The sequence below is a fragment of the Dicentrarchus labrax genome, unplaced genomic scaffold (genome assembly GCF_905237075.1).
Source record: "Dicentrarchus labrax unplaced genomic scaffold, dlabrax2021, whole genome shotgun sequence".
Taxonomy (NCBI): Eukaryota; Metazoa; Chordata; class Actinopteri; family Moronidae; genus Dicentrarchus; species Dicentrarchus labrax.
In genome coordinates, this window is record NW_026136717.1 from 1,117,848 (window position 1) to 1,137,030 (window position 19,183).

Sequence of the window (19,183 nt, forward strand, 5' to 3'; positions counted from 1 at the left end):
CTTAGTCAGGGGTCATTAGTTTACTTTAATGATAGAAAATTCGCGCTATACAAATAAAAAATTGAAATAGAAAAGGGGCCACTTAAGGAAAAAGGTTGGAAACCAATGCTTTAGTCATTCTCATGATGACTTGACAACAGTAACACCACACACAATAATGGATTGCCAACTCAAGCAAGTTTAAAATGTGTTGACTTTCATACTTTACTGATGTGACTAAAGGTTAAAAATCATATTAGAGAATATAAAACTTACAGGATGCTAGAAAGTTGGACTGCTGTAATGTCAAATATACACAATTTTGTTAAATGCATCAATTGAGAGCCAAGTTTGTATATGCAATACTGACTGAAGAAACAAGCCAATCACTTTATGGCAATTTAACTTTCATAATTACATTTTATATGCACAGCTGGTATAAATATGGGTTATTGCTCATAGACCTCCACATGTAAATATAGTCAGATAAGACCAGAGCAATGTTAAATTTGACTTCATTATCAGACTGATATGATACACAACCAGTGTTCCCATTATGAATATTGGTTGACTAGTTACATGGTTCCTCCTTAAGTGCAGAAGAAGTAATGTTTATAACATTTTAAGACTATTTTGGTTCCTTATACAGTTAGTGATAAATAAATTACAGTCGTTATCACACTAGGTTTTTTTTTAAAGGGATAGTGTGGCATTTTGGGAAATATACTTATTTGCTGAGAGTATGCAGAGAAGATGGATATCAATTGCATGTCTGTGTGTCAAGTACAAAGCCGGAGTCAAGAAGTGGTTGGGTGGGAAAACAGCCAACCAGGCTGTATCCAGTTCAAAAACACACCCAGTAACACTAATACAACCCACAAACTGTTTATCCGTCTGCCCAGAATGTCTGTGCAGCATTTTGACAACAAGACTCCTGGAAATCACTGCTGCAATTTGCCAAAAATAGTCCCAGCACACGTTTTCTCTCTGAAACAACAAATTCTTACACTGGAAAGAGGAATACCATGTTAATCTGTGAGCTTTAGGTGTTAGATGTGTTTTTGAACTTTGGACAGAAAAAGGCTAGCTGTTTACCCTTGCAGTCTTTATGCTAAGCTAATCTAACTGCCTCTGTACTTCAAGCATAGACATGAGAACTGATATTGGTATTCTCATATAACTCTCAGAAAGAAAGTGAATAAGCCTATTTTCCAAAACTTCCATTGGACAGTCACTTGAAGTACATTTACAGCCGTTTGTAAAAGAAAGTGGAGACGTCACCTGCCAATTATCAGTCAATAGCTAAATTCAATTGCAATAGCTGGTTTCACCCACTAGAGGGTGGTCGCAATTCATTTGAGGGCAGCTGAGGCGCAAAGGCAGAGCGGGTCGTCCCCTAATCGGAAGGTTGTTGGCTCCTCCTGCCACATGTAGACGAGGTATCCTTGAGCAAGATACTGAACACCAAATTGCTTCTGATGCTGTTCATCGGTGTGTGAATGTGTATGATTGTTAGTTTCTGTTCGATGGACTTTGCCATCACTGTGTGAATGTGTGTGAAAGGGTGAATGTGGCACGTAGTGTAAAAGCGCTTCGAGTGGTCGGAAGACTAGAAAGGTGCTATACAAGTACAGAGCCATTTACCATCTGTATAGCAAAATATGTAGAAAGGTTTTCTGCTGAAAATTCCGTTTGGGGTTTTCCATACTTTATTTTAATTTGAATGTATTTATACCATTTTGATACCTCAGTCCGAAAGAATTTCACCACAATACATTTTATCTCACAAAAGTGAAATAATTATGTTGTTATCTCAAGACCCCACCCCTTAAAAAGTATTTGCAACTAATCTTACTGTTTATTGTTTAGTTGTCTGCATAACTGGAATGAAAAGAGTTGAGTGTATGATCCCATCTGACTGTGTAGCCTCTAACACACGTTGTCGTTTACTATACAGTTAACAGGAGGGGAGAAGTTGAGACAATTCACATTGAAAATATCCTGGATTCAATCACTCGGACATGAATCCAAAACTGTTCTAAATACTGTAATAAGTACTCTTATACAAACTGAGGCTTGTGTTAGCATCTGATACAATAATTTTCTAAATGTGGCAAGACAATCTTGAACATGAAATACAATCAAATATTACTGTTGAGACAAATATCTGTTTTCTAATCTCTGTGCTTTTGCAGTACAGGTGCATCTGACTGTGGAAGCTCTTGAAGGAAAACCCAAAAGAAACACAATCTCAGAAGAGCTGCCTCACCGCATTGAGTCTGTCTTGTAAATCTTTTGGACATTCCTACAAATACACATCCATGAGGAGGAGAAGAAATGTTCTGAAGTTAAAATGTCTTGAAGTGAAAAAAATAGTACAGTACAAGAAAACTTTATATGGCTCTTTTAAGTTTCTGACAGTGGCAACCAGTCTCACAGAAGTGTGATGCGTTGGTGTCCTCCATAACACAACACAGTACTCACATAGTTAGCTAGCTAATGTGTGCGGTCAGCATCTTTCACCAAGGAGGAGTTCAGTTTATCACAACTTATTTTCATAGTTTTGTCCATTATTTCTATGAAGTCCAACAGGAAGTGAGAGGTCAACGGGAGAGCAGAGGAAGGTCACCAGGATTCATTATGAGGCTCGAGTCCAGGTTCAGGTTATCTATGGAGACACAAACCCCCCCCCAGCATTTTTACATTATTGTTGACAAACTCCATGAAAACACCAAATCTGACAATGTAACACTTGACTACTGATGTCCATCTTTAAAAAATGTATCACAATATATAGTTATATGTTTTAAAAGGCTCAGTTATTTCATTAAACAGCTGGTCATTGTAGTTTTTATCAAATGATACTCTCAGATTCAGACTTCAGATGATGTTTATTCAGTAAATTCTGGTCCCATTTAGAGTGAAATAGACCATAAAGCAGGGTACACTTTAGGGCGGGGCTATTGACAGTGAGTCCATCCAGCTAAACGCACCAAACTCAGATAAACTGTCAAATTGGTGCTGATCAGATATGAAGCTAGATTCTGTTACTGCATTGACTATTTTCTCTCTTTTTTCTTCTCTTTTTCGTTTTACAAACATATTTTAGTGTACTGTTTATCTTGAATACAAGATTGTGTGTGACCAGGCAAGCCGCCATTGTTTCCTGTGACGGACGAGTCAAAACTGTGCAGCCAATGAGAGCAGATCAATTCTGCTGGCTCCATCTAACTGTCATGGCGACAACCATAATGCCAAACTTGAGGCTTCAACTGTGTGTATGTAAATCACGATTCATTCAAACTCATATAATAAATGATTTACAGAGACCAAACAGTTCCCACATCTAATAAAGTCCAAGGAAAGAATATGACACAATTATTAGGGACCGAGCCAGCGACCGGCAAGGTCCCTATTGTTTTTGCTCGATTTCTTACCTATTCTTATTATTATTTTTAGGCCACTTCGACTGCGTTTTTGCCCCCCTGAACATATACGAAAACTAAATTTTATTTGGCAAAGTTGTCAGGTCTGGTGAAAAATTTTATATTCTATGCGTCCCTTTCGGGTTGGCCACTAGGTGGGGCTACTATCATAAAAAATGCTTTTAGGCTAATAACTTCTGCATAGTTTGTCGCACAAAAAAAAACTCATATCAACGCATTCGGTGAATGGAGCTGAATCTCCCCATATAGACCATGCCCATTTCCGCCTATAATTTTTCTCCGGTAGAACGCGAAATGTCCATAAAATACTTTTCCATGTTCCCCCCATGCGCTTTGTCCGATTCGCACAAAATTTTTCACGTAGCATCTGAGGACTCTCATAATAAAAAAGTGATTAAAAGAATTTTACTAGGTGGTGCTCTTTTGGCATGATAAAGCACTGTGCGGAGACCGTAATAGTTATGAATATGAAATTCACAGGGCACGTGTAGAGTAGTGCCTGAAGCTCACATACCAAAAATCGTGTTTGTCATGTGTGTAGCGCGCCCTACAGGATAAAAAAACAGCAGTCCCGGCGCCACGTTTCACCGATATGTAAGAAACTCGGTAGGCACGTGTAACATGCCGGGACGTACAAAAAAGCCTTTTGGACCCATACCCGAAACCCCACAGGAAGTCGGCCATTGTGATTTAGAGTTTCATTTCGGCGAACTTTTCGCGTTGTATTTGAACGAACTCCTCCTAGGGAATTTATCAGATCTGCTTCAAAATTTGTGAGTACAGTCAAAAAATGGTTCTGATTAAAAGTTGTGCTATTTGTGCATGTACGTTGAAGGGAGTGTCCGTGGCGTGCCCTCAAAGTTGGCCATAGTGAATTCCATGCGCATTTTCTGTGAATTTTTCGCGTTGTATTTGAACGAACTCCTCCTAGGGAATTTATTGTATCTGCTTCAAAATTGGTCAGTACATTAAAAAAAATGGTGCTGATTAAAAGTTGTGCTATTTGTGACGGCACGTTAAAGGGCGTGTCCGTGGCGTGCCCTCAAAGTTGGCCAGGTTTAATCAAATGTCAAACTGTGATTCCATTTCCGGCATTTAAGGGCTTCTGTTTTAACTAACTCCTCCTACAGATTTTATCAGATTGACTTCAAATTCGATCACTTCAATCTACACACATTGGTTATCAAAAGTTGTGCTATTTGTGACTGTACGTTCAACCACGTGCCCGTGACGACATGTCGAATTCAACCGATTGACCATCAAACAGATATTACTCATATCTTCAGTGTACAGTCCCACCCTGAACACGTCCTCATAACTTCAGCGTACATGATCCAATCTCAATGAAACTTCACGTGTTTGATAACAGTCCCACCCTGAACACGTCTACATGACAATATTCAGACATAGTGATCACGCCACCTACTGGCAACAGGAAGTAAGCGCTGCGTGTCCATTTTGAGCTGATTTACGTGACATTTTCACGTTGTGGTCCGCACTTGACACGATGGCACGTGAAAAGTTCTCCCCCTCCCTCTGCTGCTCCACGGTAAGTTCTGTTCTGTGTCTAAAAATCACTGCCCAAAAGCACACAAGCAGTTGTTTATGAACTTCACCTTGATCAAAGTTGTTGAGTTTTTTAGAGTTGGATCCTTCACCCAGTCCCTCGATGTCCACAAGATCACTGTTGACATCTGAGTCATTTAGAGCACTGAGGGTCACATCTACACACACACACACACACACACACACACACACCAAAAGGATGAAAATGTGTAGAAAAGGGGTATTTCAAATATTATAAACAACATATGGTAACTTTTTTTCCTTCCCAATACCAATTCCTGAACTTTGTGTATAGGCCACATCTGATTGATATGCATTACTAAAAAACACACATTATTATGTTTAAACAAGCGAATACTTCTAAAAGGTTTCTCACTATTTTTAAGAAATCATTTTCCAGCAGTTTTCTTGACAATAGTCAAATTATTTACCAGTAACTTTCCACTGCGTCTCCAGCAACACTTTACTACAGTTTTCCTCTGACTGTTACATTAACTTGGCCACAGCCCATAAGTAACAGTTCAAACCAAGTAGATTTTTTTGGACAGTACAGATTATTTCCCCAGTAACTAGTAGTTCAACAAATTACTGTTGACAGGAAGCAAAGTAATAATATTACTTTTAAAAACACTAATGAGTAATAAAATAAAAAAAATTAAGTAACTAGCCCAACACTCCTTTTATAAGTGTAGTGAGTTTTTTCCACTATTGACTTTAAAAAAAAGATCTACTGGTTATTAGATAAAAGTGCTATAAGTTAATTGATTCCTTAATTGCTACTTCCTGGGGAGAAATGAGCTACTGTATCTATAAGCAGGAGATGAGGTTACTCCCAGGGTATTTTTTTTTTTGCCAGATGGTGAGCAGGCCACAGGGATTGTTAGCTGCCAGGGGCCCAAGTTTAAAAGGGGCATAGCCCAGAGCAGAGTTGATTTATCTGTTCTGAAGCCGCTAGTTATCGGTTTTCCCCATTTGTTTTCATTTTTATTGCAAATAAAGAAATTTGGACAGAGTGAACAGTTTAAAGGTCCCGTCCATCCTTCCTTCACTGCTCGACCAACCTTACAGTGCCCAAACTTTTGCACATGCCACAATGTTTTTATTTTTGCTCAATTTATAAAATAAAACAATGCATGAATGTTTGATGCAAATATTGTATTTTATGTTCCATAGCCTCAAGAGGCTGTTTTCAATTTCAATTTAAAAAAATCACCAAAATGTGTTATTTGTCAAGGGGTGGCCAAACTTTTGCATACAGCTGTATGTCTTAATGTCACTGTTTCTGTTGCTGTTTTGTAAATTATTTAGTTTTGTAAATATTCTTGTTATCCTCTTGTGTTAAAGAATAAATAAAGAACACATTTTAAAAAAGATTTCACATGCCAAAAAAAGGAAAGAAATTCACATATGTAAATAGGGATGCACCGATCCACATTTTTTCACTTCCGATCCGATCCCGATACCTGAATTTGGATATCGGCCGATAACGATACTATTCCGATACCAGAGCTCTGTTTTCTTTAATATTATTATTATCATTATTGTTGATTTTATATGAGATAATATGAATAAACTCCTCAACAGGCAAGTATGATATGTACGTATGTCTGCATGTATGTCCCAAAAGGCAACTTGAGGTAAGTATAAGGTCAGAAAAGGAAGTCAGAAAAACAGGAAATCCTGTTAACAGGAAAAATCCCATCCTGAAAACAAATATGCAACTGTAAGGGTTTCAAATTGATTGTCATGTCAATATTTATTAAATTCCCAAAATGTCAAATATTTGAGTCTTGAAATATAAGAAAAGTGCAATAAGTGTAAACATCTTACACACACACTATCAATAAAACAGTGTGCATCTGAACAACACAAATCAAGTACACTGGCTCTTGTAGTATCAATAAATCAAGGTTTTAAAATGTCAATTATCTGAAATATAAGAAAAGTGCAATAACTGTAAACATCTAACACACGCACGCACGCTCGCTCGCTCACTCGCACACACACACACACACACACTAATCCCTTTAGCTTTCCCGTTGTCTGCCTGGAGTTTAACTTGTTTTTGGAATGACTCCAGAAGTGATTCCTGACAGCTCACCTAAAAAATCCTCGTGCTGTTTCGTGTGGAGCTTTTTTTAAATGTTTGATTGCGTTCGTAGTGTTGTACGACGCGAGGGAGCTTCCACGTCTCTGAATTACGGCTTTGCAAACATTGCATTTTGCTGTCTTGCTCTGCGGTGTTTCCAGTGTAAAGTATTTCCACACAGCGAACATGTTGGCTAGCCACAATGCTGCTCAATGCTATCCTGCTAGCTGGCTGCAAACTGCAGAATGGATTTCCTGAGCGGGGGTGTGTCTCATAACTCTGTGTCTCATTGAGCCGCGCCTCCGTTCAGGAAATCCATTCCACAGTTTGCAGCCAGCGAGCAGACTGGCCGGCAGGAATCACTTGTGGAGTCATTTCAGCCGACAACGTTAAAGCGCAGACATGGCTCATGGATATCGGGAAATCTGCGCAGGTTGGATCGGGAAATTCCGATACGTGAATTACGCTGGTATTAGTCCCGATACCGATACGGGATAGGATCGGCCTCATCCCTATATGTAAATAATATGATGCTTGTGAAAATACTGATGCCTGATGGAGATGGAAACATTGTACAGCAACAGTCAATAAAACATATTGTGGGAGAGTAGTAGAAAGAGTGTGTGGATTCTCCCGTTTTTATTTACCCTGATATTTCCTGTTTGCTCCAGCACCTCTTGTGCATTCCTTTATTCTCAATAATTCACATTAAGGAAATTTAATTACACCTTTTCCTTACTCACCTGCAGTCTTCTGTTTCTTCAGGGGGGGGTGGCTGGAGGGGGAACCCTGTAGTCCTGACGCCACGACAACCTGAGCCGTGGGCACGGAGATTATAGTTGGAGTGCCCTGCGTTGCCATGGCTACGGGAGTGGCTTTCTTGGCGACCTTCTTAGAGCTGTCAGAGGTGGCGGGTAGAGCGCCGTCCTCGTATAGCTTCCTTTTCACCGTGCTCTTTGTCTGGCCGCTGGATGGAAGACGGGAACTATACTGACTTTAGTATTCATACCAGATTAGCAGCAGCATTCTTCTTTATGAATATGTTCAGATTCACAGCTAGGGTTTCTGCAGGTTTCAACAGGTTCTATTTAAGACTTTTTAGGACCATTATGAATACAATTTAAGACTTATTTTATGTCCATACTGTCAAAAAAGTACAATGATTCGTATCTCATTATCATGACCCATTTTGCCTGATGAAGGTCTAGGACCGAAATATTACTAATAAATGTTTTGCAAGTTAGACAGTGTGCAGGAATGTATCTTTTCTACTTTTTCAATACAGATTCTTCCCAAAAACACATTTAAAAGGTTGAAATGTTACCCTGCAGGACTAGAGTCTGCCACTGGGTGAAGCTGCATGGTGAGCTCTCCTAGTTTGGTGAAGGCAGCACCAGCCGCAGAGAAGATCTCACCAACCTGTGGAACACAAGCATCAGGACAGTTTTGCATCCACACAGACTGTCTGGGGAGAAATTAAGGACCAAAATAATAATTGGAAATGTAGTTCCCTGCATATGTATCATTCAACAGGGGATGGACATAATCACATTAACAGTGCACAATGTAAAAGACAATGTGAGAGAATGACAACCACGGAACAACGAGTACTCTTGTTAGATGTTTGCATTCTTGTTGCATTTTAATTCTGCCAGGGGAGACGGCAGAGCAAAGATCTTTTGTTTATTCTATTTAAGGCATGGAATTAAATTACAGCCTCATCTCAGTGGCCTGCACTTTCACTGGATCTTGTTATAGTTAACAATTTTGAGCTGATAAAAAAAACGTAATGTTAATGTTTTTCCTACCCTCTGCCATTAGGTTGCTACCTATACCGAGAACAAACGGACTGTATTTAGAACAAAATTATTTCTGCGTAATGATTTGGCTCTAACTTGCCTCAGTGAGAATCTTGGTCAACTTTCTCCTTTCCTGCATTTAAATATGCCATGTGCTAGCTAGCTATAGATTGATGTAGAATAGCTAGCGTTTAGCTTAATATAACATTAGCTAACTTCAGATGTGAATATACACTGTATGTCGCACCTATCTCTTAACCATCTTCAATATTTTGTTTCAACATAGACAAGCCTAGCCCCTAGCATATATAGGAAAGTTAACCAGGTACCTAAGGGGGCGGGGCTTAGGAAGGGTATGTTCCATTTAGTGTAGCACAGCCTTTCCAGTGAGCTATGCTCAAAAGCAATACCCTGACCTCGTTTGACCTGAGTGGAACGGAACCTTAATTAGTGTCATTGGTAACACCTGTTTACCTGCTAGTCCATGTCAAAATGATCTACTGTGACCACAAACTTTAAAACTATTTAAGTTAGAGTTGAGGACTAATTCAGGGTAAAGAAATTACCAAATAGAATCAGTTGTTGGGTAGCATATTTTCTCAAACAACTGGTCTAAACCTTTCCTGAATCCATCTCTCAGTAACGTTACGTTCCCGCGAGCAGCAGCGGGAAACCCACTGAGGGACTCGGTGCGTTTGTGTATAAGTAATAGTACACCGTTCAGAACGGGCTAACTTCACTCTGTGGCGACAAACTTAATTTGACTGGTTCATGTGGAACAATAACTTACTTTAGTGGAGGCTGAGGTCATTTTGCTGGTCTCTGTAGTACCATAGACTATCCACCGTCTATGAGTAGGACCCAATGATGCCTTCAAGCGGACGGCACAACTGCTAAGATGCTAGCTAACAGTGTAGCTAGGTAGCACGTATGTGCTGTAGCAGAGCGGCTAGAAACCTGCTTTTCCGCCGCTTTCAGCGTCGGTGCCTAGGCATTTAAACAGACGGATGCATAGCGCTATTGAAGCTGTATCTACAGTGAGTTACATTACCACCGGGGACAGACAGGTCCTACACATCCATGGTAAGCGCTTGCACTGAATACAACGAGATGGCTGGTGCTGCATTCACAGTCTCCTCGTTATTTTCACGTTTAGTAATATTTTTCCCCGTGTTTGAGAGATTACAATAGAATGAATGGATTATGAGGCGCTGGGGTTTCGTATTTCAATTTAGACCCTAATATTTGTAAACGTATGAGAATAAAGACGAACAGAACAGTGTTTTCCTTTTGCATGAACTATTATGAAAACCATAAATGGTCGATTGAATTATGCGTGAAGTTTAATGAATTAAGTGATGAATATCACTTAATGTAAAATATCAGATAGATGAAAACAGTACTGATTACTTGGAAGCCTATCATGCTTAAACGCCGCATGACGTGCTATTTCGCTGCGTTCAGGTCCTGTCGGATATATAACAATCTTCAGCCCACAAAGACAACAAATGGTAAATTAATTGTTTCTTTAATTTGTCTTACTTACTGAGTTAAAAACAAGCTGCAACCCCCTAGTCCAGTAAGGTTATTAAGGTTATAAGTAGTTTCAATGCATGCAATGCAAATCGGAGGCTGTGTTGTCATTTTATAGTACACTCTTTCACCATCTTGGGATTTTCCTTTTGACTACACCCTCACAGAATAAAAGATAAAAGAAGACATGGAACAATAGAAACATGTAATACCATGTACAAGCACAGAAATATGAGGCAGAGAGAGACAGAGGCACAGTAACAACTAACAATATCAACTATGATAGTAGAAATATGACTAATAAAAATAGCAACAACTAAGGAAATCCTACTTAGAATTCAACCTTCTCATGTAAAGAGCTGTACCCACAAACTTCCACGCTGGTAGACCATGTTAATTTGTCTTTGCCACATTATGTTAAATAAATACATGAAGCACTACAGTACGTATGTGGTTAGATACTTTGTGGTCCCACCGTGACCTTCCAGAATAACTTCAGTGCTCCTTGTTATAGATTATCCAAATGTGGATGGATGGACAGCATTCTTTCAAAAGATATTCCCTGATTTGGTGTTTTCATGGTGATGGAGAGCGTCACATGTTTGGAGACTTCTTTTGATAAAAGAAAATTGGCCCTTGGTGGAATCTACAAATGTTTTTTAAAAGCTTCCGTGCTTTGCAATCCCTTAAATGCTACACCTCAGAACACAGCGAGGCCTGTTCCATTTCTCCATGCAGCCTTTTTCTCTCTTTTCTTTTACCTCAGTAATTAAGAATGTGAGGGACCAAGCAGTTAGGCAAAAGGAGTCACAAGAGAATTTCCAAAAAGAGTTTTTATTTTAACAAAAACAAAAATCATTACAACAAAAGATAAAGTTTGGGCCCTTAAAAGAGGTCAAACAAACCAAACTTAAGCTCTGAACATAACCAACTCAAAAATACAACTGACCTACCATAAGACAAACAAATGGGACTTACATACTGGCTGATCAGACCAGGTTTGACACACAGGGGGAGACTAACACTAATACATAAACTACAAATAACAAAAACAAACAACTAAACACTTATTCCAAAAGAAATATAATCATAATTAACATTAACTGAATAAACATACTTAATATAATATAAATCAAATCTCAAAATATCTTGGGAGAAAATAAAGCTACTCCCCCAGACATAACAATTAGTGGTAGTGTCCAATTTGGCTACCTCCCCTATAAAGCTGCTCTTGTTCAAAGCACCACCCCTTTGGCCCAGCAGACTGTATGTATCCCCTTCAGGGTATGGAATCCACCACTGGTAAGCTCAAAAAAGAACAATCAGAAAAACAATCCAAAAACTACTAATTGTCAACTAAATAAAGTATATGTAAAACAAACCCAAGTGTCCTGTATGTTATTTAAACTAAATAAATGTTTGCAACAAAATGTATAATGTGTCTGAAAAAGTATATAAACCAATCTTAAGGAAAAACAGCCTGAACTAAGGAAAGTGTAAGTGTATGAGGTTACCGCTTTTAAGATGGCTGTGGCCATCAAAAAGAATAACTAATGAAAGAATTAATTTTTCATTTTGTATGTAACGTAGTGGCACGTCATGCTGTGACCATTCCTATTGTTTTAAACTGCAATCAGTAGGAGGTCAGTGGGAAAACCTGCTCACGTCTCCCACACATGGCAACAAACTGTTGACTGAATGGCTGTGTGCACTGCTGCTGACAGCTGTATCAAAATAAAACCCAGTATTAACACTTAAACAATCTATTTGTTACAGGAGCTGTACACTTTGTGTCTTGTTTCACTTTCTAACTAATTGCTACAAATATATATGAGAAAAGTAGTTACTGAGTTAGTTTACTACTTTTGCTATTTATGTGGTGTAACTACAAGGTTAGCAACAGGGCTACTCTGGAACAATGCATGGACACTACCTTCCTAAATCTATAAAAATAGGTTTTGTCATTATTGCTGGAATGACCTACTACAGCTTTAACATCAATCATGCCAGGAGTCAGCATAAATAAATAGAAAGTGACTTAAGTGAAAATGTTAAATTGGGGGCACAGTCTCACAGTTAATGTCTTTTCCATTTCTTTCTTGAAAACCTTAAAGTGAGGTTTTAGTTTTGTAAATGTACATTTTTATTATGAACTCTACAAAACAAACAATGAGATTGATTAAAAAAATACTCGTTTTCATATAGTATTGGTTCTTAAAAACCACATTTTCTAGTAGAAGCTCAAAGTTACAGATTATATTATCCAAGATAAAGGTTTTTTTTTCTTCCATTAACTTTATTAAGAAAATGGACATTCAACACATGAACTTCCAAACATTGTATACCAAACAATTAATTATATAATTTGCACTTACACTGTTTACTTCATAGAATTAAATGAATATTAAAATGAAAATAAGTTGTAAACTAGACTAACAGCATAGGCGTTCAATATGCTGATGCACACGTTTGCGAGAGTTTGCTTAAACATCACACTGTTGCTTTTAAGCACTGATAGTTGTCAGGTATAACCAATGGAAGCATTCTTATCTGATGCAGTTACTGCCAAATCAAATACAGTCCGTCCTGCAACTGTTTCCCGGAAACTTCCGGGGTTAATCACAGTCACCTGACTGAACCAGTGACAGAAGTTTGACCAGCGAGTGGTTTGAGGCCAGCACGAGCAGCTTCCTTCTTCTTCTTTCTCTAACAGAACAGACTGTAATAATGCGGGGCTTGATCTGTGGACCTAAACTGGCCGCGTGCGGGATGGTGTTGAGCACGTGGGGGGTTATAATGCTGGTGAGTGTGTCGTCATTTTCGATAGACCACAACATATAACACGACTCAGACCTGCTACGTCAGCCTTGAACCGCGTCCAAAGAAGACAACAGTTTGCCTTGGAATGAGTTTTCAGTTCAATTTCTACTCTGGCTGATATAAATGTGATGACAAAATATCACTATAGAATGGAACAGGACTAGGCTGGATCCAAACAACCTCCTAAATGACCACAAAGTTGAATTACCTGTGCCCAAAACGCTAAAAGCTCAAAGTGAATTATTGTAGGGCTGTTGAATTAGACAAATAAAAGTTAGATTTATTACTAAATATTGGACCATTTCCTGTCTACTGTTCTATCCACTGTGTATTCTTCCCAGGGGTGTCCTTAGGCATCTGGGGGCCTGTTTCAAGAGCTAAATTACGACCCTTCTTTGCCCTTCTCTGCAACTACTACTGTGCATTGAAAATCACTGATGTGTAGTTATGTATGCTTAAACAATTCCCTCAAATTAAATTAGCGACCTCATTACTTCATGCTCAATTGTAATCTGAGCAAGAGCTGACAGACGCTCCTCACACAGGTCAAGTACAGTGATCGCTCAGGTCTCAGCCAAGTGGCGAGCGCCCACTAGTGTTGGTTGAAGTGGTGTCCAGTGTGTCATTTGATCTTTTTTATAAGAAGTAACCACAGTTTGTCAGTCGCTATATATTTTCAAACAGTGGGTCACTGATTCAATTCTTGACTGTCAGTCGGGGACCGTTTCAATGAAAAAGGGTGAAGCGTAGCTAAGGCCTCCTCTGGTTCTTCTTAAAGCTGCAGGAGGTAACTCTCATATAAGTAACTGAGCCAGAGGAAACAGTTCTTCTCCTTTTTTTCACAGACTATCTGTCTCATGTACTACTGTCAGGATGTAGTGGAAGTTTCAGCAAATATCAGTCCCTCCAGAAGAGTTTTTTTGTGATTGTTGTGGGCAAAAATCCTTGATTATGCGGCACGTTTTCTTAAAAAACTCGATGGAATATGCGGGGTATTATGCATTTTATGCGATGAAATCGCAAAAATTGCGGCTTCATCGCGGGGTTTGCAGCTTTTCGATGACGTTCACGTCGCGTAATTACGTCACTTCATAACGTTCCCATGGCAACAGGGGAAAATGGCTGCTCTTGTGTGAAGTAAACGCATCATTTTTCAACTTTCTGCTAAGATATATGTGACTTCTTTGCATATTTTGCGCGGAAATCGGAAATTTAGGCGGCGATAGTGCAGCGAATTTGAAAAAATGCGGCCCCCGCATAAATATGCGGACTTTGGCTGACAATGCATTGAATTATGCGATCGTATAATCGCGTTTTTCTGGAGGGACTGAAATATGACCTAACGTTAACTATGTATTTTAATGACAAGTCTCCCTCCTCTTCCCCAGGCCATGCTGGGAATTTTCTTCACCACACATTCAGCAGTGCTGATTGAGGACGTGCCCCTGACAGAGGAGGACATCCAGTAAGGCTTTCACTGTCTCACTTCACTGCAGATCTGTCTGTACAGCTCCACTGATGTTTCATACGTGTCAGATTCTGTTAGACCCAGAATATATCAGCTGATAAAAGCATACTGGAAATAAAGTGTTTCCATCAATGTTGTTATTTTCATCCTCAGGCAAAACAATATTCAGAGGATCTACGACCTGTACAACAAGGTGGGCTACAACTGCTTCATAGCTGCTGCTATCTATGTCCTGTTTGGAGCCCTCTCCTGCTGCCAGATGAGGCTCAACAAGCAGAAGGTGATTGCATTTATTTGGCTTTTTCCGGTTTAATGTTATTGACTTTTGCTGAATGGCTCAGACCACAGCGAATAATGGTAACCAGTGTATTATGATGCATATAGTATCACCAGTTTCTCACCAATACGCAGCCCTCTTTGGAACTACTTTCTTCTGCAGGAATAGTCTTTTAAATGTTCATTCTACCGCTACGGGTCTCTTAAATCAATACAATGAGAAAAGAGGAGGTTTGATGATGATGTGAAGCAGCGTGGGATCATGAGAGTTGTCTTCACCCCCATTGCCGTCATTGCAGTCAGCTTCTTCCAGTTAGGATTCCTTCAGTGTTCATGGTTCAGGAGGTTTCTACTGGGAGCCCGATTATCCACAGAGGTCTCCTCCTCTCCAAAACCATCAGACCCACTGATTCAAAACCGCTAAAAACACTGAATAAAGCAGTTCCACCTTAAAAATCACTGTTTCTCCCACGCTGTTGGACAGACAAAGGACGTCCCGGAGGGGCTGCGAGCCGAGCTGCTGCTAACGTTAGTTCAGCTTGTTTCTCTGATAACTTAAGATCCAGACGTCCGATGACTAAAATCTTCCACCTGGTTCAAATCTAGAGTTAAAAAGCACCAAGATCTAAACAGTGGATGGTAACAATGTGCTTCAAATTGGATAAAACGTTTCTGTCCAGTAGAAGTTTAGCCAGGTTCAACTCTAAGTGTTGTGCGGCAGGGGTGGATCTAGAGAAATAGTCATGGGGTGTCCAGAGTGTGCCATAAGAACTTTGACTCTTCCATATACAGCTTTATGCTTGACCTTAACTCATTAAGTCCTTAATTGACATATACAAAACATCCTGGTGTGGTGGTCATATGACAATCATGTGACAGTGACAGGAAGTATCCTCTCCAAAATGTTGGTAACTGGTAAACAGAAATGAAGGAAGTAGCTAAATTAAAAAAGCTTGTTTTTTGTTATTAAGGTAAGTTTAAACCCATTTAACAATTATAATGCTTTAATAGTGAGTCCTGTATTGCATTTAACCTGTTCTGACCATATTTCCTGAACAAAATAATATAAAACAATAAAAAATATATATACGTCGCAGCAGGCTTTTAACCTTTAAAGTCGTCATGCAAAACCTGATGTGACGTATTTGTCACAATAACAAAAAAGGTAATAGGCCGTTTGACGCACAGTAAATATTTGATTAACTTTTGATCACCAATGTGTCTAGATTGCAGTGATCGAATTTGAAGTCAATCCGATAAAATCTGTAGGAGGAGTTAGTTCAAATTAAAGCCTTGAAATGCCGGAAATGGCATCACAGCTTGACATTCGATTCAACCTGGCCAACTTTGACGGCACGCCACAGACACGCCCTTCAACATACAGTCACAAAAAGCACAACTTTTAATCAGCAACATTTTTTGATTGTACTGTCCAATTTTGAAGTAGATTTGATAAGTCCCCTATTTATCTTGCAATTTAATACTTGACTTCCAGCGGTTTCCTACAATACTCCCTAGGAAATATGGTTTGTAGATGTGGCTAGTGGGAGTGGAGGGGTGTTTGTGTTTTATCACTTTGAAAAAAAAAAAAGTACATTGTATGAACATTTCTTTATTTGTGATTAAAATTAAATAAAATGTCTGAGAGAAAAAAATAAGTACCCTATGAGGAGTTTGTTCAATACAAAGCGAAAAATTCACAGAAAATGACCACGGAATTCAAAATGGCCCACTTTGACGGAAAGCCACAGATATGCCCTTCAACGTACAGTCGCAAATAGCACAACTTTTAATTAGCAACATCTTTTGATTGTACTGTCCAATTTTGTAGTAGATTTGCTAAGTCCCCCTTGAGGAGTCTGTTCAAAAACAACGCAAAAAATGGCCACAGAATTCAAAATGGCCAACTTTGACGGCACGCCACAGACACGCTCTTCAACGTACAGTCACAAATAGCATGGCGTTTAATCAGCAACATTTTTTGATTGTACTGTCCAATTTTTAAGTAGATCTGATAAGTCCCCTATGAGGAGTTCATTCAAATACAAGGCGAAAATTTGCCTAAAGTGAAAATGACAAACAAAATGGCCGCCGAGAGTGAAAATCAAAATAGCCGACTTCCTGTTGAGGTCGTGGGTCCAAGAGGCTTTTTTTTTTAACTTCCTATATATGCCTGCCAATTTTCACTCATGTCCCCTAAACAGGACGACGGGGCTGGTTTTTTGAAAGTTTGTAGGGGGCGCTATCGAGCCATTTTGACACACCCACAGGCAACAGCCATATGAAATGTAAAATGCTGCCATGTGGGATGTGTGTGGCAAGTTTCATGAGGCGTTGAGCCTGTTTAGCCCGTGTAAAATGCGATCCAATGTCCTGCTAGGAGTAGAACATGAAAGAATAAGAATCACATAGAAGTGTTCAAGGTGGTCGAAATTGGACGCCACGTCCACGCTGTTCGACGGAATGTCGTAAATAATTAAATTTAAATTTTATTTGTATTGCGCCAATTCATAACAGAAGTTATCTCAGGACACTTTTCAAATAGAGCAGGTCTAGACCGAACTCTTTAAAACATTATTTACAGAGACCCAACAGTACCACCATGAGCAAGCACTTGGCGACAAGGGAAAGGAAAAACTGCCTGTTAAAAGGCAGAAACCTAGGACAGACCCTTCAGCTCTAGGTGGGTGGTCGTCTGTCTCGACCAGTTGGGGTGAAAGAGAGAGAGAGAGAGACGCACACACAATAGTGCTACTTATAATTATGAAGGTCTTTAGATGGCTGTGTCCAAGCGTTGAGACGATCGATAAAATGCCTGCATGCAATGCAACGGTGAAAATCGCCAGAAATTACCACAAAATCCGAAATGGCCGACCTCCTGTTGGGTTTGAAGTATGGGTCCAAGAGGCTTTTCTGCTTCTATTATCACGATACACATGCGTACCGGTTTTCGTACATGTCAGCCTTACAGGTCTTGGGGGCTGATTCGCGGGGGTGGGGCTCCACAATTTGGTGGCGCCCGTGCACAGGGACAATTGCATACTGTTAGTTTAGAAATTATTGAATTTTGTGCTAATTTCCATCATCATTCGAGCATGTTTAGGCCACCAAATATGCATTCACCCAGGAGTTAATAATAATTCCTAGGATTACAAGAGGGACCTCACAGTGTTTGACACTGGCTCGGTCTCTAATTATTTAAGTATTAATAAAATATTTATTTACCATAAACGCCCATTGTGACTTATATGTCACATCACAGATCTTGACTTTTTAAAAAAAAAAAAAAAAAACATCGTAAATGTGTTGTATGAGTTCCACTTCAAGGAGAAATGGGTCTGGGTTCTTATGGGTTAAGTGGTGGCAGAAATATTCACTGATTTAATCACAAACAATTGCATATATCAATATTTGCTTGAAAAGCCCCCAAATGAAGATATTTTTATACCAAATTTTAAAATAATGTTTACTACAGTCTTGAATCTGTACTTACGTACATGTTGTTGTTCTGCAGGAGTACCTGGTGCACTAGGCCCACTTGCTGGACTGAGGAGCTCCCAGCAGCAGCAGCAGCAGCAGCCTGACAGCAGTTGGATGTTGTTTGGATGTTCACCAGGTCTCTGATCACTAACATCTGTCTCAGGGTTTCAAATTCCCAAACAGGAGCTGCAGGAAGGAGACTTGTTGCTGTGTGAGAGCAAATCATTGCCCCTCGTGTAGTTCAGAAGAGATTAATTCTACCTCACAAGTGCTGAAATGATTTGATTGTGATAGTTAAAAACTACCCACTGGAACTCCAACTGTTATAATGGTTGTTAAATTATTTGGTCCTGACTTGCTCTTTCATACCTACTGTACAAGAATGTATCTCTGATTATTGCCTGTGTTTCAATTATTATTGTATTAGATTAAGGTATTCATTTCTTTCATCGTCTGTGTGTCTGTGCAGTGCCTCTAAGAAATTATATTTTCAACTTTGTCTTTAAAATAACACCACTAGCTTTGCTGCTGCTGATCAGTTATGGAATCCAGTGTGTCACTTTATCAGGCTCAGGTACTGCTCTTGCAAACATGCACACATCATTTCAGTCGAGACACACTCTAGTTTTGGACCAGTGTGATTCAACGTCTCTGCACTGTAGGTATTTCAAAATTAAAAAGTACTGACATAACTGAGTTAGCTTGATTACATTTTTACTTTGTCTGT

At 39.3% G+C, this 19,183-nt stretch overlaps 2 protein-coding genes across 3 annotated transcripts; one reads left to right on the forward strand and one right to left on the reverse strand.

The window, feature by feature from the left end:
- Nucleotides 1-1,670: 1,670 nt before the first annotated feature.
- On the reverse strand, nucleotides 1,671-9,961 carry LOC127349480 (chromatin complexes subunit BAP18). 2 transcript variants are annotated; one of them, XM_051375259.1, is made up of 5 exons: nucleotides 9,670-9,961; nucleotides 8,405-8,499; nucleotides 7,824-8,065; nucleotides 5,042-5,149; nucleotides 1,671-2,647 (listed from the first exon to the last, which is right to left on the reverse strand). In XM_051375259.1, the coding sequence occupies exons 1-5, from the start codon at nucleotides 9,688-9,690 to the stop codon at nucleotides 2,583-2,585; spliced, it is 531 nt and encodes a 176-aa protein (XP_051231219.1). In that variant the 5' UTR covers nucleotides 9,691-9,961; the 3' UTR covers nucleotides 1,671-2,582. The 2 variants fall into 2 exon arrangements, with proteins under 2 accessions (XP_051231219.1, XP_051231220.1); XM_051375260.1 differs by having other exon boundaries at nucleotides 7,824-8,047; nucleotides 9,670-9,960.
- A 3,085-nt stretch (nucleotides 9,962-13,046) lies between these two features.
- LOC127349483 (ribonuclease kappa-A-like) lies at nucleotides 13,047-19,148 on the forward strand. The gene is made up of 4 exons (XM_051375265.1): nucleotides 13,047-13,214; nucleotides 14,621-14,697; nucleotides 14,854-14,980; nucleotides 18,491-19,148. Exons 1-4 carry the CDS (start codon nucleotides 13,140-13,142, stop codon nucleotides 18,506-18,508), a joined length of 297 nt encoding a protein of 98 aa, XP_051231225.1. The 5' UTR covers nucleotides 13,047-13,139; the 3' UTR covers nucleotides 18,509-19,148.
- The last annotated feature ends 35 nt before the right edge of the window (nucleotides 19,149-19,183 follow it).

What these genes read in the sequence shown, in the direction of transcription:
- LOC127349483 (XM_051375265.1), top strand. Translation starts at nt 13,140, where the DNA reads ATGCGGGGCTTGATCTGTGGACCTAAACTGGCCGCGTGCGGGATGGTG. An exon ending in CGTGGGGGGTTATAATGCTG is followed by an intron (nt 13,215 to 14,620) that starts GTGAGTGTGTCG and finishes CCTCTTCCCCAG; the next exon opens with GCCATGCTGGGAATTTTCTT. An exon ending in CTGACAGAGGAGGACATCCA is followed by an intron (nt 14,698 to 14,853) that starts GTAAGGCTTTCA and finishes TTTCATCCTCAG; the next exon opens with GCAAAACAATATTCAGAGGA.
- LOC127349480 (XM_051375259.1), bottom strand. Translation starts at nt 9,690, where the DNA reads ATGACCTCAGCCTCCACTAAA. An exon ending in GCAGACTCTAGTCCTGCAGG is followed by an intron (nt 8,066 to 8,404) that starts GTAACATTTCAA and finishes AAGTCAGTATAG; the next exon opens with TTCCCGTCTTCCATCCAGCG. An exon ending in ACTCAACAACTTTGATCAAG is followed by an intron (nt 2,648 to 5,041) that starts GTGAAGTTCATA and finishes GTGTCTCCATAG; the next exon opens with ATAACCTGAACCTGGACTCG.